The sequence below is a fragment of the Mobula hypostoma genome, chromosome 5 (genome assembly GCF_963921235.1).
Source record: "Mobula hypostoma chromosome 5, sMobHyp1.1, whole genome shotgun sequence".
NCBI lineage: Eukaryota > Metazoa > Chordata > Chondrichthyes > Myliobatiformes > Myliobatidae > Mobula > Mobula hypostoma.
The window spans coordinates 168297210-168316724 of record NC_086101.1 but is presented as its reverse complement, the minus strand read 5'-3'; the positions used below and the strand labels follow the sequence as shown (position 1 = coordinate 168316724).

Genomic DNA, 19515 nt, shown 5'->3' with positions numbered 1-19515 from the left:
GAACACTCACTGCTGATGGCTGTGGGTTTAAAGGACTCCCTGGCCACCAGCAGCTCTGTTTGGCATGAAACTGATGTTATGAGCAGCCAATCACAATATCCAGGAAACCAGAAGAATTTTGTTATTGGCTAAGAACCGTAAACATTTTGGTGTAATTACTCTTAAATCATTTTAAATTATTTTAGTATTTTTTATGATGAAATCATTTCAGGAGATTAGAATAACAAGAGTTTATTAGAACCAAGTAGCTTATAGCAGCATAAGGTTTTTCAAAACGCAAGGCTAGTGAACTAAAGTTTAGTTGGCAAACACTTGATCACAATTGTAATTTCAGAATCTCAGTGAACAGCTTGAGTTCATGTCATGCATTTATTGTAAAATTTGAGAGGTATAATTGAACAAAATTTGATACAATCTGTAAGTAGATAATACAATGTGTTTTTTACTGAATGGCTTAAAGGAGACCTGAGAGAATTTGGGTCCTGGGTTGCTGGTATGACCAGGTCCATTTTATGTTCTTCTTCATCCTCCGTGTAATACAAACGCTTGTACTTTGAAGTACTCCACTGCACACCCTCCCCGTCACCAAACAGTACACTTTCCTTACTACAGGAAGGCATCTTCTCTCTCCAGTTCTCCAAATCTCTCAATCTTTTTGTTTTCTTCCATCAGCCCTATATGTCTCCACATCCGGGGTTCCCTGCCTTCCACCATTATTTTGGGACTTCATTAATGGGACATCTTCTCAAAGTAATTGAGACTTATTGGATATCCATCTCAAGCAAGACTGTGAATGGGTTCTAAATGAACTATTGCACCATTCCTACCACTTTCCCCACACCCTCCCCCCCCGCCCCACAACTAAAGATAAGCACATAACTTTAATGTGTTTTAATAGACTATTTGTTAGACTGTATTTTTCTTCGTGTTCTGGGGTCCAGTTTCTTTTTGAGGTTTATAAATGAAATCAAGTAAATGCTTGATCAATATTAACTACACAAAAATGTAACACACCTCGTGCCCTAGTTTATGTAGTTTATTTTGCTTGCAAGCCACTTAAACTGGGTTGCCTTTTCCCCTATCGCTGCTTAACCCTCTTTGTCAACTTTACACCATCTGTTCGATCAGCAATCAATGTTCCAGGTTATACTCAATTTCTCGTTGGCATTTCATGATGTGTGTTTGCTGGAGGCATTTATTCTGGCCATGAATGCTGGTAGAGGATATTGTTTCCAAAAAATAAATGGCTTAAACTCATGTTGCAGCACCAGTTTGTCTGCCTCATGTGCTCTTTACCACAAACCATTGCATCCTGTTGTGCTTTGCTTGCATGTATTTTTGCATTCCAGTACTTTTCTTTTCTCTCGTCTGTATTGGCCCATGGTTGAAATGGGAAGCACTGGCTTTCCACAAAGTCAAGTAATTTAAACCAAAACTGATCAGAATGCAGTGAAAGATGCAGAAGTGTTAATTGATTTTCAATCTGTAAAGTATGAGCAGTCAAGTGCTAGTCCCTTGTGACAAGAACAGCTAATCTTGAGGCTATTAACTAGGGTGTTGAATACCACAAAGTTTGTAAAGTGCACTGCAAGATACATGTAGACCAAGGAGGGCTAGGGTGAAGTTTTTAAAAATAACCTTTCATAGTTCCATTCAATTTGCACGTATTTGCAAACCTAATCTCAAATATTATTGAGCATGCCCGAGTTTTTTAAATGTAAATACGGTTTTGATAGAACATGGGATCATTGAGTTTTTGAAATTTTAAATCTTCTGCAAGAGTTGAAACTTGATGTATAACTTTTTAAATGGACATTTGTAAAGAAATTTAAAGAACACAAAGTTAGATCAGCTCTACAAAAAGCAGAAGTTTTCATTTGACTGAAATGAAAGCACCCAACTTAACTTATTGATCAATGTTATGACATTTTACTTGCATTGTGCAAGGTAAAATTAACAGAACAGCAGCTGCTGCGTGCGCCTACAGAAAGTATCGCATCATTGTCAAACGGTATAGATTGGGTCAATGCAAATAGGCTTTTTCCACTGAGGTTGGGTGGGACTACAACAAAAGGTCATAGGTCAAGGGTGAAAGGTGGAAAGTTTAAGGGAAAGGTGAAGGGGAACTATTTCACTCAGAGGTAGATGAGAGTGGAGAGAGCTGCCAACTCAAGTGGTGCATGTGAACATGATTTCAACATTTAGCAGATAGATACATGGATGGTAGGGGTATAGAGGCCGATGGTTCCGGTGCAGGTCAATGGGAGTAGGCAGGTTAGTTTCAGCATGGACTAGGTGGGCTGGAGGGCCTGTTTTGAGCTGTACTAATCTGACTCTATGACTCATTGGGGAATGGGGTCTTTGATCCACTGTCTGTGCCAACCAACAAGCATCCATGTACATCGACCCCACTTTGCTGCTTGTATCCACATTAACGGCTCCTCCCTAAGATTCCTGTTCCATTCACCTACTTGGTTGTACAAATGGCCCTTAGAATCGTCACCAGCCACAAGTTACACCTGTTTGCATGATTCCTATACCAGCCCCATTTTATTGTTGTCAATTTCCCACCCCCCCCCACCTTCCAGATTCTTCCATTCATTTATGCATTAGAGGCAATTCAGTAACAACTTCACCTACCAAGACAGATGTGTTTGAGACATAACCACAGGCAGAATGTGAAAACTCCATCCCAACAGAACTAGAGGACGGGGTTGAACCTGGGTCTCTGGATTGTGACACAGCGGATCGACTGGCACGTCTTGGGCATGTAGGAGAAAATGAGCCGATTGGGTGGGTAGTGGTGAGTTGCTGATGTGCACATTCTGCCATGTATTCAGGACTTGGCATTTTGTTTCAACTTGGATCTGCTGGACCTCTGAGTTCAATTCTGTGTTGCTGCAAGCTGATCCCAACCCCAAAGCTACACCTCCACCTTGGCGCTTTCACTGAACTCTGCCCTTGTGTGTGTTTAGAAACAGTACTGTTTCAACTAAAGCTCTGTTGTGGAGTTATTGTGTGTGTGTGTGATTTTGCTTGTTGCTACTCAAACAGAATTTTGCCATTGATGGTTTTTCTTCTGAAGCTTGGCCAAACTCCAGCCTAGCTGGCTAGGTTGGCACCAATTAGGCCTGTCACTTTGTCTTCAGAAGCTGTTGATGTGGAACGTTGCCAGTTTTTTGGACAGTTGTGGTTAAGGTTTGGCCAAATCCACTAAGAGCCTCTCAACAGTATTAGTGATTTCTTTTTTTTTAATCTGACAAGGACAAGATCATTTGTCATGCTTCCAAATCTATATTCACTTTCTTTTGTGTTAAGTCAAATCCTTTTGTGGAGTCTTAGTCATTCTAAATCAGTTGAATATATTTTGTGTTGTAAAAAGTCCCATTTTTCTTGTTCTTAAGCCGCCATTGATTGAAGGCATGTAGAAACTGGCGCTTGTACCTTACCCATGTCGCCTTTTATCATTATTTTCATTGAGTGGAACCTCCTTGTCTTTTGCCAAGATTTGATTTCAAAACAAATTCCTGTTAACTCTTGAACCGTATGATCACTCCCACTGCTGCATAGCAACAGCTTTTACTCTCTGGCAGTCCCTTGTGCTTCTCCCAGATATAGAGGGCTTTTCTAGGGAGCCACTTACTTGTGGATGAGTCATTAGGAAAATGTTGATATTAAAAAGCAGTGCATGCCCAGGTATTTCAGCATCTGAAAAATATTGGTAACCGCCTCCCCCTCCCTCACAAAATATTGGTATAGACCAGTTGATTGAAGCTTCTCTAATTTTGCCAGCCACATAGTGTGTTTACTTTTTATTTATTTCATTTTCATTTTTCTTATGGTGTCAGAAGGTATTTGGCCCAGCAAGGTTATTGGCCCTCAGCCAATGTCACTGCCATGTTTTATTTCCTTATAACACTTTCCGTCTCATTTTTGTCTGTTAACTGCAGCCCATTTAGAGTTGTACAGAATGGCAGTGTGCCCTTTGGTCCATGTTGACCAAGATTCCCTTCTAAGCTAGTCTCATTTTACCACGTTTGGCCCATTTTCCTATCCATGTACTTGTCCAAGTTACTTTCATGTGCTATTAATGGACGTACTTCAACCACTTTTTCTGGCAGCTCATTCCACATATGGACCAGCCTCTGGTGGAAAAAGTTGCCTTCAGGTACTCCCCTCATCTTAACACAACCCCTTCTAGTCCTTGATTCCCCAGTGCTGCAGGAGAAACTACCTCATGATTCAGTACACCAGCCTGCCAGCACCAATATTAAACTAGAGAAAGTGTAGAAGAGATTTACAAGGATGCTGCCTGGACTTTCAGGCCCACGTTACAGGGGTTACACTGGGTCTTTATTTCTTGGAGCATAGGAGTGTGAGAAGTGACTTCAAAAAATTTTTTTCAAATCATGTGGGACATGGATAAGGTGGGTAGGTTGATCTTTTTTCCCCTCAGGGTTGGGGAGTCCAAAATTAGAGGGTACAGCTACCCGGTAAGAGGGAAGAATTTGAAGAGACCTGAGAGGTAACTTTACAGAGTGTAGTGAGTATCTGGAATGAGCCGCCTGAGGAAGTGGTCATCGTCGATACAAGTGCAACATTTAAGGGTCATTTGGATAGGTATGTGAAGGGGAAGAATGAATGATTGTGGGACTGATGTGGGGAACTGAGACAAGCATGGAGGATACTGTGGTTGGCATAGACTAGTAGGCCAAAGGGCCAGTTTCTCTGCTGCCTGATTCCAGAGGAAGTTGACAGAACTCCATTGACCTATCACCCAACATGCCTTTGGGATCTGGGAGGAAACTGGAGCACTTGGGGATGTGCACGCATTCATGGACAATTTGCAGATTCTTCACAGACAGCATCCAATATCAGCATTGAATTTGTCAGTGCTATCTCAGCAGTAAACTTTAATCTCCTTCAGCCATTGCGCTTGGTATAATCACCTACCTTTCCTGGGTCTCAGAATATTGTTGGCTTCAGGCTTTCACCTAAATTGTCTTCTGCATCTCCTAGTCACTTTATTTGTTTCTTGTAGTGCTGCCTGAACTCTTTGTTTTGGATACTTCATTTATATTATATGAATCATTATCTGAATAGTAAACCTTCCATTTCCCAATCAACATAAATGTGTTTCTGTGGTCCTTTATCAGATGAGTTTATGGGTTGCTTTATTTTTTGTTCCAAGATTAAATCCTTTGGTTAACTTTGTACAGCTACAGTTGTCAATTGTGGGCTGAGATCTATCTGGGTCTCTGCTGTTTACTATTGCAAAATGAGATTGTTTCCTAGTTATTTGTAATTAACTCTGATATTGGCAATTGCTTCCTGAAGTACTGTGCCCTTCCCATCATTCTGTTCCCTCATGAACTCCAGTCAAGGTTCTGAGATGCCTGAGTAACTTAAATCTGCCTGTGAAGTGTTTCCAGTATTGTACAAGAAATAAAACATTCAGGAATGTTGCTTGAAGTTGGAACGGTTCTGTAAATTGAGTCAGTCCATTTGGGACCTAGGACAACTTCCTTTGTTATACGGTGGAACAGGTATATTTTATCACACGAGGCTGTTGCACACCAGCTACATTTTCTTGGCAGAGTGAGGCCTTAATGCATTGACAAACAAGAGTAAGACAAGTTATAGATGAAGCACAGGCTTAACACATGGGTACATTTCTCAGTCTTTGCTTTAATCACATGCAGATGAACTCTCCCTCTCAATTTCTTCCCCTTTTCCCCCGTTTAAAAAAAACAGTTCAAAACGACAAAGAATCCATAATTTTGAGAAGGCAGGACTTGAGCTAAGAATGAAATCAACGTCGATTGTGTTTGACCATTTGAGTCCAAAATTATTGCTGCATACTGTGGTTCTTCAAGGGTTAATGGAAGCCCAGAGCTTTAAGCTGAGAGATGCTGTTAGTCAGATGGGTTTGGTTCAAATTCTTGCCTAATTGACTTCAATAGGGTTGGACATTTTTTTTTGCACATGAATAATTTGTGGTGTAGATGTCAATATTTGTTAACGTTGGAGTTGTTTTGATGATAATTTGTGATATTTTTCCCATGAGTTATAAGACCTGAAAAGAATGATGGCGGAGAAACTAAAATTATCTTTGGATGTAAAAATATTCTACTTTAAGTGTAAGACTAAATTTCAATTCATTATTAAACAGTGAAAATTAAATGAATGGCTACTCTGCCCGAAACATTCATTTCCATGGATGCTGCCTGACCTGCTGAGTTCCTCCAGCATTTTGTGTGCCTGTTGCTCAGGGGCTACTTTGCTGTGCAGAACTGATTAGGCTGAAACTCCAATAACCTGAAATTTCAGAGTAATTTTACGTAAATGAGTAGGAACCTGAACATTTCATCAGCAGTTTTGTGCAATGCAACAGGAAGTAGCGTATGTGTTTGCTGCTTTGAATACAGCTCTGTTCCCTTTCCTGCTCTGGGAGTTGCATAGTGATGCTTATTCTCTGGAGCCGGTGGAGCCCAGCGTTTGACAGTGCTTAATTTTGTAGGAAACATCACTACCCAAACATGGCAGGCACATATTTGAAGTTTAAACCAGCTGAAGGAGACCTTGAGCAGCCACATACTTCTGGAATTGTTTTGCCGCTCTGCCAGTACCTGATAGGTTAACTCATTTGTATTCTGAAAAAGTACGTGACTGAGCCAAGCTTTTACTGCACTTTCCAGTCTGGGTTTTAATTTCCAGCATACGCAGTTCCCTTGGCATGATCAAAAATATTCTCTGAACTAAAGATACTTATACTTTATTGTCGCCAAACAATTGATACTAGAGCGTACAATCATCGCAGTGATATTTGATTCTACTCTTTGTGCTCCCTGGAGTACAAATCGATAGTAAATATTAAAATTTAAATTATAAATCATAAATAGAAAGTAGAAAAGGGAAAGTAAGGTAGTGCAAAAACCGAGAGGCAGGTCTGGATATTTGGAGGGTACGGCCCAGATCCGGGTCAGGATCCGTTCAGCAGTCTTATCACAGTTGGAAAGAAGCTGTTCCCAAATCTGGCCGTACGAGGCTTCAAGCTCCTGAGTCTTCTCCCGAAGGGAAGAGGGACGAAAAGTGTGTTGGCTGGGTGGGTCGTGCCCTTGATTATCCTGGCAGCACTGCTCTGACAGCGTGCGGTGTAAAGTGAGTCCACGGATGGAAGATTGGTTTGTGTGATGTGCTGGGCTGTGTTCACGATCTTCTGCAGCTTCTTCCGGTCTTGGACAGGACAACTTCCGTACCAAGTTGTGATGCACCCCAGAAGAATGCTTTCTGCGGTGCATCTATAAAAATTAGTGAGGGTTTTAGGGGACAGGCCAAATTTCCTTAGCTTCCTCAGGAAGTAAAGGTGCTGGTGGGCCTTCTTGGCAGTGGACTCTGCTTGGTTGGACCAAGTCAGGTCACTTGTGATATTGACCCCAAGGAACTTAAAGCTTCTGAGCTGTTCCACTTGCGCACCACTGATGTAACTTGACTTGTGTGGGCCGTTACTCCTTCTGAAGTCAACAGCCAGTTCCTTTGTCTTGCTGACATTGAGGGGTAGGTTATTGTCTTCGCACCATGCCATCAGGTTCTTAATTTCCTCTCTGTACTCAAACTCATCATTACCCGAGATACGGCCTACAATTGTTGTGTCATCAGCAAACTTAGATATTGATCATGATTACATAATCATGGGTGTACAGTGAGTACAGCAGGGGGCTGAGTACACAGCCTTGTGGGGCACCGGTGCTCAGAGTGATTGTAGAGGAGAACTTGTCCCCTATTTTTACAGCCTGGGTCCTGTGTGTGAAGAAGTTGAAGATCCAGCTGCAGATCTGAGTGCTAAGGCCCAGGTTCCGGAGTTTAGGAATCAGTTTATTTGGAATGATGGTATTAAAGGCAGAGCTGTAGTAATGAAAGATGTTCCATTCACTTAAATTTGTCAAGTTCTAATTTCATAATTAGCAGTTAAAGATTTTTGTCCCATTATATGTTTCAGACCGAAAACTGGCAGAAATCAGGACAGTCTTCTGATGAGTTTTCTGATTTGCTATAACTATTTTATGTTAACTAAATTTGTACTGTCCTTTAAAAGTGAAATGTAATCTTTTGATATCTGGCTATTATTCCGTGGTCACCTTTTCAGATTTGTGTCTACAGTTTTCTCTGGTAAGCATTCAGAAAACTAGAGTATATCAACTACAGTAGTTGTGGTTTTTTGAAGGCTGTCTGTATTGGTAAGATTATGCTTGCCCCATACAGTCTTTCTCTTGCTACCTTTTCCCCAGGTGCTTGTCTTTGAAGGTCATGACGCTTATTGGAACCAAAGTCCAAAGACACCAGGAGTTCCCTTACTCAGACCACCATTTGTAATTGTTGAGTTTCCCCTCAGAAGGTCATTCTTTGTACAAAGGTAATTGGAATTGCCAGTCAGCAGCTGCAGTGAAGTCAATTCACTTTTATTCCTTGTTCTGCCAACGTTGTATGAAGTTGACATTTTTCCTCCATGATCAAAAGCACATTGTTGTCATCTGAACTTGGTAACTTGTCACCAGCTGCATTTATTTGCATAGCTTTGCTCATACAAAAAGGCATACTTATTCAGTGCACTCCAACTTCTGTGTCCATCCTTGGGTTTCCATCATGCATTGTATTCTGAAATTCCAATAATAAATTTCTTTTCTTGGGGACATGAAGCTTTGAAGAGTAAAAAAATCTGCTAAAATGGACTAAATCTAATTCTGTCAACCACACAAGAGTCTGAGGCGTAACCAGGATGTTGGAGAAGAGGTTATTGGCCCTAGAGAATGGGAAAGTACTTGATTCACCTTGGTCGGTGCTTGCTTTACTATCAGCATTTACTAAACAGAGATGCTGGCAGCTGGCGCACAAATCATCAGAGCTAAGCTTCTTAAGAAATTGTTTTGGAAAATGCATCATAATTTGCTATGTATGATGTGCACAAAAGCATTACATGTGTGTAGTGTTGATAGAGATTGCCCCTTTGGGGTATAAGACTCTTAACAACTTGGCAGCTCAGTAAGACCACAGCGTAGATGAGGAGCATAGACCAAAGGGACAGAGTGCCTCTGCAGAGAGGTATACATGGAGCTAGGAAGCAGCAGACAAAATCAGAACTAGTTTGAGGGCTTGTAAGTGAGCAAAGCTGCCGTTGTATGATATAGTGAATTGAAATTATTTGATCACTGTTCACTTTATAGAGGTGTGTTTAGTCATGGTCATTGACAAATTGAATAGTTACAAAGTGAATTACTTTGTTTTATTTTGGTTTTGTTTGACTTTAAGATGACATTTAAAATTTCTCATTTCTGTATCTATTTTGTCCTGTGAGCAGTTCCTGCAGACAGTTTCTAGATTGGAGGTTTATTGATTCAGGTAGTCCTGATTATGGTGATGGTGTGTGCTCTGAAATTGCTTTTGGCATACCAGAAGGAAATATGAATTCGCTTTTGCTATCTGGTAGCCAATTGAAAGTCTGAGTTTGTGTACTGTGTTGGAGATGACCAACTTTGGTTGTGAAGGTTGTTAAGTATTCTATCATTACTGTAGAGGCAGATATGATTACCAATTCACTGAGATGTCAGAGGCTGTGAGAGAATATGTACCCGAATAAGGAATCAGTACCTAGACACAGTGGGTTGGAGATGATCAGGAAATGTCCTGCAATAGTTTAGTTTCTTTTTTATTGTACTTAATATATGTTGAAGTGAATAAAATAGTTTCACATTACTGTATCTCAAATAGTTTTGAAAAAATGTCATTTTAAAATTTCCGTTGTCCTGTGGAGACATTTTGGCTGGATTCATTTGTGAGCAAGCATTTTTCTAACTTGTTCAGGCGGGCAATAAAGAAGTGGAATAGAAAATGCTACTCAGTATTATAAATTTCTGAGTAGCATAAAATGAAGTAAGTAATGCTAGTGTGCAGACTGCTGAAGTTACTGTTATCTGGTCACCTGTTCTGGCTTGAAAACCAATCTACTTGACAGGCAAACTTTCCATAACTAATCCTTTTGTGCAGCGTCAAGGTGGCTGTTGTTTTGTCTCCACATCTAGGAAAAAATGCTGCATTTATGCTTTAGTTGTCAGAATTAACAAGTTAGGATTTGACTTCGAAAGCATTGTTTCCATGATTGGTTCAGGTACTCTTCAGTAGTTTCATTCTAACCAAAAGTTCAAAGTAAATTTGTCTCTTCCCAAAAAAAGTTGACTGTTTATTCATTTCCATAGATGCTGTCTGACCTATTTTGTTCCTCCAGAATTTTGTGTGCGTGTATAGCTTTGGATTTCCAGCATCTTCAGCGTTCCTCATGTTAACAAAGTAAATTTGTTATCAAAGTACATGTATGTCATCATGTACAACCCTGAGATTCTTTTTCTTGTGGGCATACACAGTAAATCCAAAAATCATGATCCTAAATAGAATCAATGAAAGACAACATCCAATAGGATGAACAAGCCACCGATTGTGCAAATACAAAAGACAAAAAAAAGATAATACCTGTAAATAAATAAGCAATGAATATGGAGAACCTTAAGTGAGTCCGTAGGTTGTGGGCAAAGTTCAGTAATGGGGTGTGAAATTGAGTGAAGGTATTCCCACTGGTTCAGAAGCCTGATGGTTAATGGGTAATAGTCCTCTTCCATCCAATTTAGATTTGCTGAGTTACAGATTACATGCAGTTTCTTTTTCAACATGTGTGCAATGTTTAATTGCAATATATTTACCAGTTGCCTGAGAGATTTGACATCTTCTTTGGCTTTTTAAAAAAATGATCCCAAATGGTTCTTCACTTGTAATGAAGTAGATGTGCAGAACAATGAAGCCTTATCACTAAAAGGCAAGCAGCAAAGCAGCCAACATGCTTGAATGGAATTAATTTTGAACAAATTATATTCAATTGCAGTCTGAGATTAGCTGGAAAAACCTGATCTTCTGGTGAGTTGTGATGTAACCTATAGGCATGTCACTTTAAGATTACACATCCATTTAATCTTTAGTCTCTTAAAATGTTCTATCCAGTTTAGCAATGTTGTCTTCTGATATTGTTGTTAAAGAATTAGCTAAAAATGAATTAATTCACTAAAACACGAGATATTATGCAGGTGCTGGAAATCTAGATTAGAACACACAGGTGCTGGAGGAACCCCACAGGACTGAAGGGTTTCTGCATGAAACGTAGACTGTTTTATTCTTCTCCATAGATGCTGCCTGACCTGCTGAAAACATTCAGCATTCTGTGAAATCACTGAAGTTACCTTTTTGTTTTTGGGCGTATAAATGAGCTGAAATTCTTTTTGCAAAATACTGCATTAGTATTTAACATCCTTAGTCATTTCCCTCTTTTTTTTTAAATGAAGGACTAGCCTTGTTATCTTCTGACCTGGTTTGACACATGCACAAACTAATCTTGGAGAAATCACACTCTGTAGTTGAACATTCAAAAGTGAGTAGCAGTGTATGTATTTTGTGCTTGCCTTCCTATCTGGTGAAGTTGCAAGGTCTCGATCATATGGAATGGATCGCGTGCAATAACCATGCTCTGCATTCTGGGGTAGCAGACTGGAATGTTGTGCATCGATAATAAATTGAAGTAGAGTTTTTTTCAATTTTTTATGTGCTAGAACCATAATTTAATAATCTTGGTGTGTAATTGAAAAGATTGATATTTTCTTCTGACACTATATATATGAAGTCATAATGGAGGGGGTAGAAAACAATTGTCACTTCACAAGCATGTAATTATTGATCAAAAACCAAAGCTAGAAAAACTCAATGGGGGGCGGGGTGGGGAATTCAGTCCAAAATGTTGATTTAAGCCATTTTTTTCTCCACAGAATCTGCTTGAATTCTTCCAGCTTAGTGTGTTTTTTTTTTCATTCCACATTCCAGCATTTGCAGTGTCTTCACTTAATTATTGATAACTCATTTGGCAATGAACTGCGTGGAAATATGTTCCAATCAATCTTGTTGTCAGTAATGGATAACTGTACTGCATGAGCAACTTGAACTCAAAATGTCATGCACAAATTCAGTTGCTACTGATACAAAACCTTTTTAATGTTTAAGAGTAACTGCTTAATGTTTAACAGTAAGGTTCCAGAATGTAACATTGTTTCCTTTGGGATGGGTATAGAGTGGGGTGGAGATTAGATTTTTAAAAAGTGGAGCTATTTAATAGAGATCTCTTTTCACCTGGACCTATTGCAAAACTGGAAAGAGTTCATTGGTTTAAAAGTTAGTAAATATTATATTTTTCACTGCGTATATACAAGATATAGCCATTATGTTCAAGACAGTGGAGGACTGGAAGATAACTTGTTCAGAATCACTTTGACTTGTGTGAAGTCTTACATTGTCCATTTATTGCTGGAATTGACTTGCATATTGGACTTGCATTGACTGTTACAGTGGTGCAGAAGCTAACTGATCTCCCCAGTATTCATAGCCTGATGTTCAAAGTAGATTGTAGGATAGAACAAAGCTAGCAGTTGAGAAGAAGTGGCTTCCATGGGAAATGCAGGAATGGTCTACAATTGCAAATACAGAGTACAGTACCAGTGTGAAATGTCTCTTTGATGTGCTTCCAAACAGCTGTATGGCCAGGGCATGAAAAGAAGGACCTAAGAATTTACCAGCGGCAGTCTGGGCAGTAGAAACACCTATGTGAGACTATTGCTTATTGACTTCTATTCTGCCTTCAATATTACAATTCCAAGCAAATTCCTCTCCAAGTAAGACCTTAGGCTCAATATCTCTCTTTGCAGCTGATTCCTTGACTTCTGACCAATAGATCATGACCGGTAAGGTTAAGCAGCAACGCCATGATGATTATCCTTAACGCAGGTGCCCCATAAGAGTCTGTCTTCCACCCCTACTCTATTCCCTATACACTCAAAACTGGCAGATTCTGCTAACGTCACCTACAGCTGTGCCCATGATGCCACGGTTGTGGGCCGTATCTGGAAAAAAAAAGACAATGAGTCAGAGGACAGGATAGAGATAGAGAGCCTAGTAAAGTGTTGTCATGACAACAATCTTTCCCTCAGTGTCAGCAAAACAAAAAGGCTGGGGGGATTGACTTCAAGAAGAGGGGGAGGGAGAATGGTGGTGTTACATGTTCCTGTTTGCTAAGGTCCTGATGGTTAAGGTCTTCCAAGTTCTTCGGAGTGAACATTACCGACAGCTTGTCCTGATCCAGCCATCTTGATGCACACCAGCCCCTCTATTTGCTCAGGAATTTTGGCATGTCCCCTGTGAACCATACCAATATTTTATTGATGCATCAGAGAAGGTATTCTATCTCAGGCTTTTCCTGGTAGGTAGGTTTTAAGAAAATTTCTGCATTGTCAGGTCAATTATCTTAAAGGTATTAATTGTTCCAGTGAAGGCTACATTATCCACAATATTTATCTCATTTAAGGAAGGTGTAGTCTGCTAGTAGAGAAAGCTGTCAATCTGTTGACCAGTGTTTAGTTTTAAATTAAGGTGACTGGTACTGGTCTTGCTTTCTGTCAGCAGCATGGTATGGTGACCGCTGTGCTCTGACTGCACGAGGCTGCAGAGAAGTGGATGCAGCTTAGTGCAAGATGGAAAAGGAGCTCGTCTTCCATGGATTCTGTCTTCACTTCTCACTGCCTTGCTAAAGCAACCAGTATAGTCTGAGAGCCCACCCACTCTGGACACCCTCTCAACTCACTTCCACCATCCCCCATTGGGCAGAAGAATCAGAAGCCTGATCGTATGTAACACCAGGCTCAAAGATGGCTTCTACCTCACTGTTTTCAGACTATTGAAATGCACTTTTGGTGAACTTGCACCTTATTGTCTACCTGTCCTGCACTTTCTCTGCACTCAGTTCCTTATACTACTAAAGTGTACTGTTATGATGAATTGACACATATGAATGATAAGCAAGATGTGTTTTTCACTCTACCTCAGTGCATATGACCACAATAAATCAATTTGCCAATGTAAACACCACTTAAGTTGTCCAGCACGGTTGATATGTGTGAGTGAATATTTGAAGCCAGCAAGCAATTGAAAGACTGAAGTGTTCCTTTCAAGAAAAATCTTGAGGAAAAGTATTCTTGGAGCTTGCATAAAGAGGACGTGTCTTCCTCTTTCTACAAGCCCTGTCCACCCTTTTCAGTATTGTTTTGCAGTACCAGTTATGTGAAGCAATATAAATTCAGTATAACATAGCATAAAAATCGGCATTTATTCTGAACAGTTAGGCAGTTGATGCAGATGCAGCAGACGTGCAGATTTGAAGTGAATGGTGTCAGTGGTATGTGAAATATTTTTCCAATTACCTAACGTTGTCCCATGAGCATAATATTTTTAAAAGTGAAAACAAAGCTTTGTAGAACACTGAATCAAAAACATGTTGATTCAAATGCTGTTCTTTTGATTGTCTTGATATTCACTTGTTTCAAATAATGCTTGTTATTATTGTTATATTAAACCAAACAATTAAAATCGGGTGTTCAGGATGCATTTTCTAATACTGTTTTCCATTCTAGCTTTTCCTAAATTAACATGTCATATGTTACTTGAGTTTAAAACCTTACCAAAGCTCTTCATGAGAAAATTAATTCTCCTGCCAGTGTTCTTCAGGGTTCTGAAACCGCCCCAGAATATTTGGTGTGAAATTAATAATCTCCAGGTACGAAGCCTTACAAAGTCCACTTTGTCTTACAGAGTTTAATCATGACGACGAAGCGTAATTTGTTTGGACGACTGGTGCCATGTCGCTGTCTCCGGGGTGAAGAGGAAGCAGTCACTGTGTTGGATTATTCTCACTGCAGTTTGGAGCAAGTACCCAAAGAAATCTTCCCTTTCGATAAGACTTTGGAAGAACTTTATTTAGATGCTAACCAGATTGAAGAACTTCCAAAGGTGGGAAACTCTCTGTTCAGGAAAACCTCATTTTTGGGTCCAGTGTAATCAGTTTTTAAAATCCTAATTAATTTCCCTCAAACGACGCATGAATCAGGAGTGCTGATTTATTTTGTCTCTGTACTTTACCCTGACCCAGGTGTTGTTTTATGTGATATTTCTTATTGCATTTGACAAATCAGTGTATCAGAAATCATATTACCTGATAGGTTGTGTAAGTTAAGGCTACAAAAAACAAAGCTGAATTTTATAGCAGAAAGACGGTGCAGCATATGCCAGAAATGTGGGATAAAAATAGTCACAGTACTCAAGCTAACTTGCATTTAACTTGAACATAGTATCAGATTTAAATAATGGCAAAATCACATTGGCTGGAACCGGGGGAATCTGGCAGCGATCGCTGGAGGCGAGTCATCCCAGACGGGGGGCGACGTCAGTGCAACTGTTTTCAGGCCAGTCTCCAAGGCCGAGAACTGTCAGCTCGTCATCGCTGATCTGTTAATTTGGGCTACAGGCAGAGTGTGGGGGAACTGCTTGGTTGCGTTTGTAACTCCCTGCGCTCTGTCAGTGCGTGGTAAAGGATCTGGACATCGTTTCCCAGTGTTGGTTGACGTCTGGTGCAGGTATCCATTACAAAATGAGTGCCAAGAACAAAAGGGCCTCAGGATCTTCCGCTGAAATTCATCAGCACTGAGTGTACCACTATAAATTATTTGGGGACATCGAGAATCTGCCGACAACAGATTTCTGGAGCAATGACAAAAAAAAGTGCTAGTGGAACTAGAGGGTCAGGCAGCATTTCTGGAAAGAAATGGACAAATCGGTGTTTTGGGTTGAGATGTTTTCAAGACGGGAAAGGCGAGAGGTAGCTGGTATAAAAGGGTGGGAGGAGGGGTGCAGCAGGAGCTGGTGGCTGATGGGAGAATCCAGGTGAGGGATTAGGATGGCAGTGAGTGGGAATGATGCAAGAATCTGGGAGGTGATGGGCGGATGTGATAGAAGGCTGAAGGAGCTGGAATCCAATAGAGGACAGCAGACCATGGAATACTGAGAAAGGCAGCCAGAGGGAGGAATGTGTGGGTGGTAGGCAAATCAAGAGGGCAGGGAAGTGGGTAAGAAAAGTTAAACCCCAGCCTGCTATGGGTCTCACCAGTGTAGAGGAGGCTAACCAGATGCAGGATATAACATAAGCATTCATGGGTGAAGGGCTGTTTAGGGCCCTGAATGGTGGTGAGGGAGGAAATGTAGGGGCAGTTGTAACATACAGAGCAAATACAAGGGTAAGAGCCTGTGGGAGGGATGAGCAAGCAAGGGAGTGGACGAGAATGGTTCCTCTGCAGAGGGGAGTGGATACCGTGCCTGCTGGTGGGATCATGTTGGAGGTGGTGGAAGTTGGAAAGAATATGTTGGATGTGAGGACAAAGGAACTCTATCCCTGTTTTCTCTCGGGAGGATGAGGTTTTGGGATGAGGGTAGATATGCAGGAAAACAGAACAGAAGCAGGTGAGGGCTGCATTGATCACTGTGGGGGAGAACCCCTGTTTTCTGGGAGGAAAAGACTGCATCAGGTATCCTGAAATAGAAAGCCTCATCTCGAAAAATAGATGTGGCAGAGAAACTGAGAGAAAGGAATAACATTCTTACAAGTGGTAGGGTGGAAAGAGGTGCATTCAAATTGGAAATGTAGAAGATGTCAGCAAATAATCTGCCCCCTGCGATGGAGGCAGGGAGATTAGGAAAAAGGAGAGGGGTAACCAGAAATGGACTTACCTGAATTTGAAGGTCGGTGGTGAGGTTGAGGAAATCTGCGCTGCTCCACAGGGGGCAGGGAGCAGCACCAATTCAGTTGTCAGTGTAGTGAGGAAAGAATTGGGTAGCATTGCCAGTGTAGGTTTGGCTACATGGAACAATCCATCTTCCCAATGGGCAGGCAGGACTGGAGCCCGTTGAGTGCCTGTGGTTGACGCTATTGATAAAAAGTGGGGGTTGCCAAGATTGAGGAGAGTGACGGCAAAGAGGAACGGGTTGGGTCTGTTACCCAAAAAGAGGTTGAGAGCACTGAGGCCGCCTTGATGTGTTGCATGATCCATGGTGAAATGAGAAGTCGGGGCTAGGGAACTGAAACTGGGAGAGAGCATCGAAAGTGGCATGGGAGTAAGGGAGAGGGTACTGACCCAAAGTATGCATACAAAGTGCAACCTTAAAGGCAGCTACAAGTCAAAAACCCAACAGAACCTATTTTTAAAAAAAGACTGCCAAGTACCCAAAGTGCAGAAAAAACAAACCATGCAAAGAATAAAAGTAGGCATATAACATTCGGAACTGAAGTTCAGGTAAGTGAGTCCATAGCCATGATGCCATCGTTACTGCAGCTGATTTAGGAGCCCGTTAGTTGCAAGCCACAGCCTCAGTTCAGTGCAGAAATGAGTAAATCTTATGGAGCAGCGGGTTGAACACCTGGCCCGTTCTTCGTCTCCAGCCCTGATACCTTGACCTTTTCAATCTGGCCCAGTGCTTAAATCAGCCAAACTTCGGGTTATCTCTCTCTCTGCAGCCTAGGCCCTGCTGCTTGAATAAGCTCTTGGACCCAGGCCACACCGCCTCGATTCGGCCCATACCCAACCTTTCCAATCCGGCCCAGCACTTAAATCGGTCAAACCATGGGCCTTTCCTCGCTCTCGGGCCAGGCTCCATCATCTCGACACTGCCTCCCCTTGGTTCTGCCACATTGAAACCCCTCCAAGTCCAGTCCAGCAATGGCCAAATATTGGCTGCTTTCCCAGTTTCAGCCCTGGGACACACTGACTCGATTCAGCCCGTAAATGCCACGGCACAATCGTCCTGAAGCTTTTGAGGCTTCAGTTCCCATCACGAAAATTCCAGGTCGTACAGGCAGTTCAAAAGCTGGACTCCAAAGGGAAAGTGATTGTATCTGAGGAAAAAGTGTGATTAATAGAGTAATTTATAGTTTTGTTTGCAGTAGCAAGTCGTCACTGTGCTTCACCAACTTAAACTGGACAAGGGGGACAAGATTGGATATGAGGGTATATGTTCAGTGGGGTAGGAGTGGGCAGAAACTATGGGCCTACCAGGGCACTTGGGTTTGTGGATCTTGAGTAGGAGGCGGAAATGGGCAGAGTGAGGTTGAAGTTTGTACAGGGGAACTCTCCAGAGGTGATGAGGTCCATCATGGTCTTGTAGACAGAGGCCTGATGTTTCTCGGTGGAGTCCTGGTTCAGAGGTATGTAATAGAATTTGTCTGAGAGCTGCTTTCTGGCCTCTGCAAGATAGAGGCTAGACCTCAGCTCCATCACTCTACACCAGACTGCAACTGCACCACTCTTGTCTGTGTGTTTGAGGTTGGAATTGGTGCAGAGAGAGTAGAAGACAGTGTGTTCAGAGGGAGTGAGGTTATACGTGCAGTGTTACCCCAACACTAAATCACTTGCCTTTCCATTTCTCAAATTTTCCTGGATTAAGTACAAGAAATACAAGAACAAATAGCAGGTTATGATTTTCATTGAATGATTCACTTCCTGAAGCACTGACGTTTTCCATCTACCCGACTGGGGCTAGTATGTGATGGAATGTTCTGCACTTGCACGAATATGTGCAACTCTAATAACACAAAGGCTCGGCGTTTTTAAGAGTACACGATCAATAGTCGTATGTGCACTCTTTTTCTTAATGAGGTTTTAATTGTATTCCAGTACTTTTACCATTTAAATGTTTGGTTCCTTCCACTTCTGCAGTGTTTAGATGAAGGGTTGTTCGTTTAATCCCTGTGAAACTGTCTGAAATGCAGATATAGGGCAAACTGTGTACAATATGGGCAATAAATGTACCTCCACCAGGGCACTGTATTCAGAATTCAGAACAAGGGAAAGTAGAGTTGAAGCTGTTTTGATGTAATTAGTTCAGTTAAGGACCAGAAAATGTAGTAAATAAACTCGAAAGTCTGCAAACGCTGGAAATCCAGAGCAACACACACAAAATACTGGAGGAACTCGGCAGGTCAGGCAGCATCTATGAAAATCAGTTTCGGGCTAAGACCCTTCTTAAGGGCTGAGAAGGAAGTGGGGGGGGGGTGCCAGAAGAGTAAAGTGGGGGGAGGGAAAAGAGGCTAGTTGGAAGGTGATAGGTGAAGCCAGTTGGGTGGGAAAGGTCAGGGGCTGGAGAAGATGATCTCTGATGAGAGAGGTGAGTGGACCATAGTAGAAAGGTGTTACATACCCCGTAACGAGGTTAAAAGAACCAGCAGAAATGGAAAACACCCGGAGTCTGGTATTGCTGTTAGCTAAAGTTATTAGTAACTACACAATACAGTAATATATAACTAGATAAATCAAACAGGTTAACAAAATTCATGCATATATAAGTGTGGAACTATATGAAAGCCAAGCTTCTTCATGCTTAGGAGGTAAATGGATACAGCCTTACGATGATGGGTAAATGAAGTCAGTTCAGTTTGTATTATTGAGTTGAGTAATGGTGGGGAGAGAGAGAGAGGGGTGTTGTGGTTGTCCGAGTAAGCCGATGCCATCGATCCTCAATTGTCCTCCGAAATCCTTTTAAAGTCATCGAATGTGATCA

At 41.4% G+C, this 19515-nt stretch overlaps 1 protein-coding gene across 5 annotated transcripts in view; it reads left to right on the top strand.

Annotated features, from left to right (window-relative positions):
* The window catches only part of erbin (erbb2 interacting protein), a 226551-nt gene that overhangs the window by 72879 nt on the left and 134157 nt on the right, over positions 1-19515 (top strand). For all 5 annotated transcript variants that reach the window (XM_063049368.1, XM_063049369.1, XM_063049365.1 and 2 more), the window contains one exon: positions 14725-14922. In XM_063049368.1, the coding sequence (XP_062905438.1) occupies positions 14734-14922 (189 nt within the window). In that variant the 5' untranslated portion in view covers positions 14725-14733. The remainder of the gene's footprint in view (positions 1-14724; positions 14923-19515) is intronic.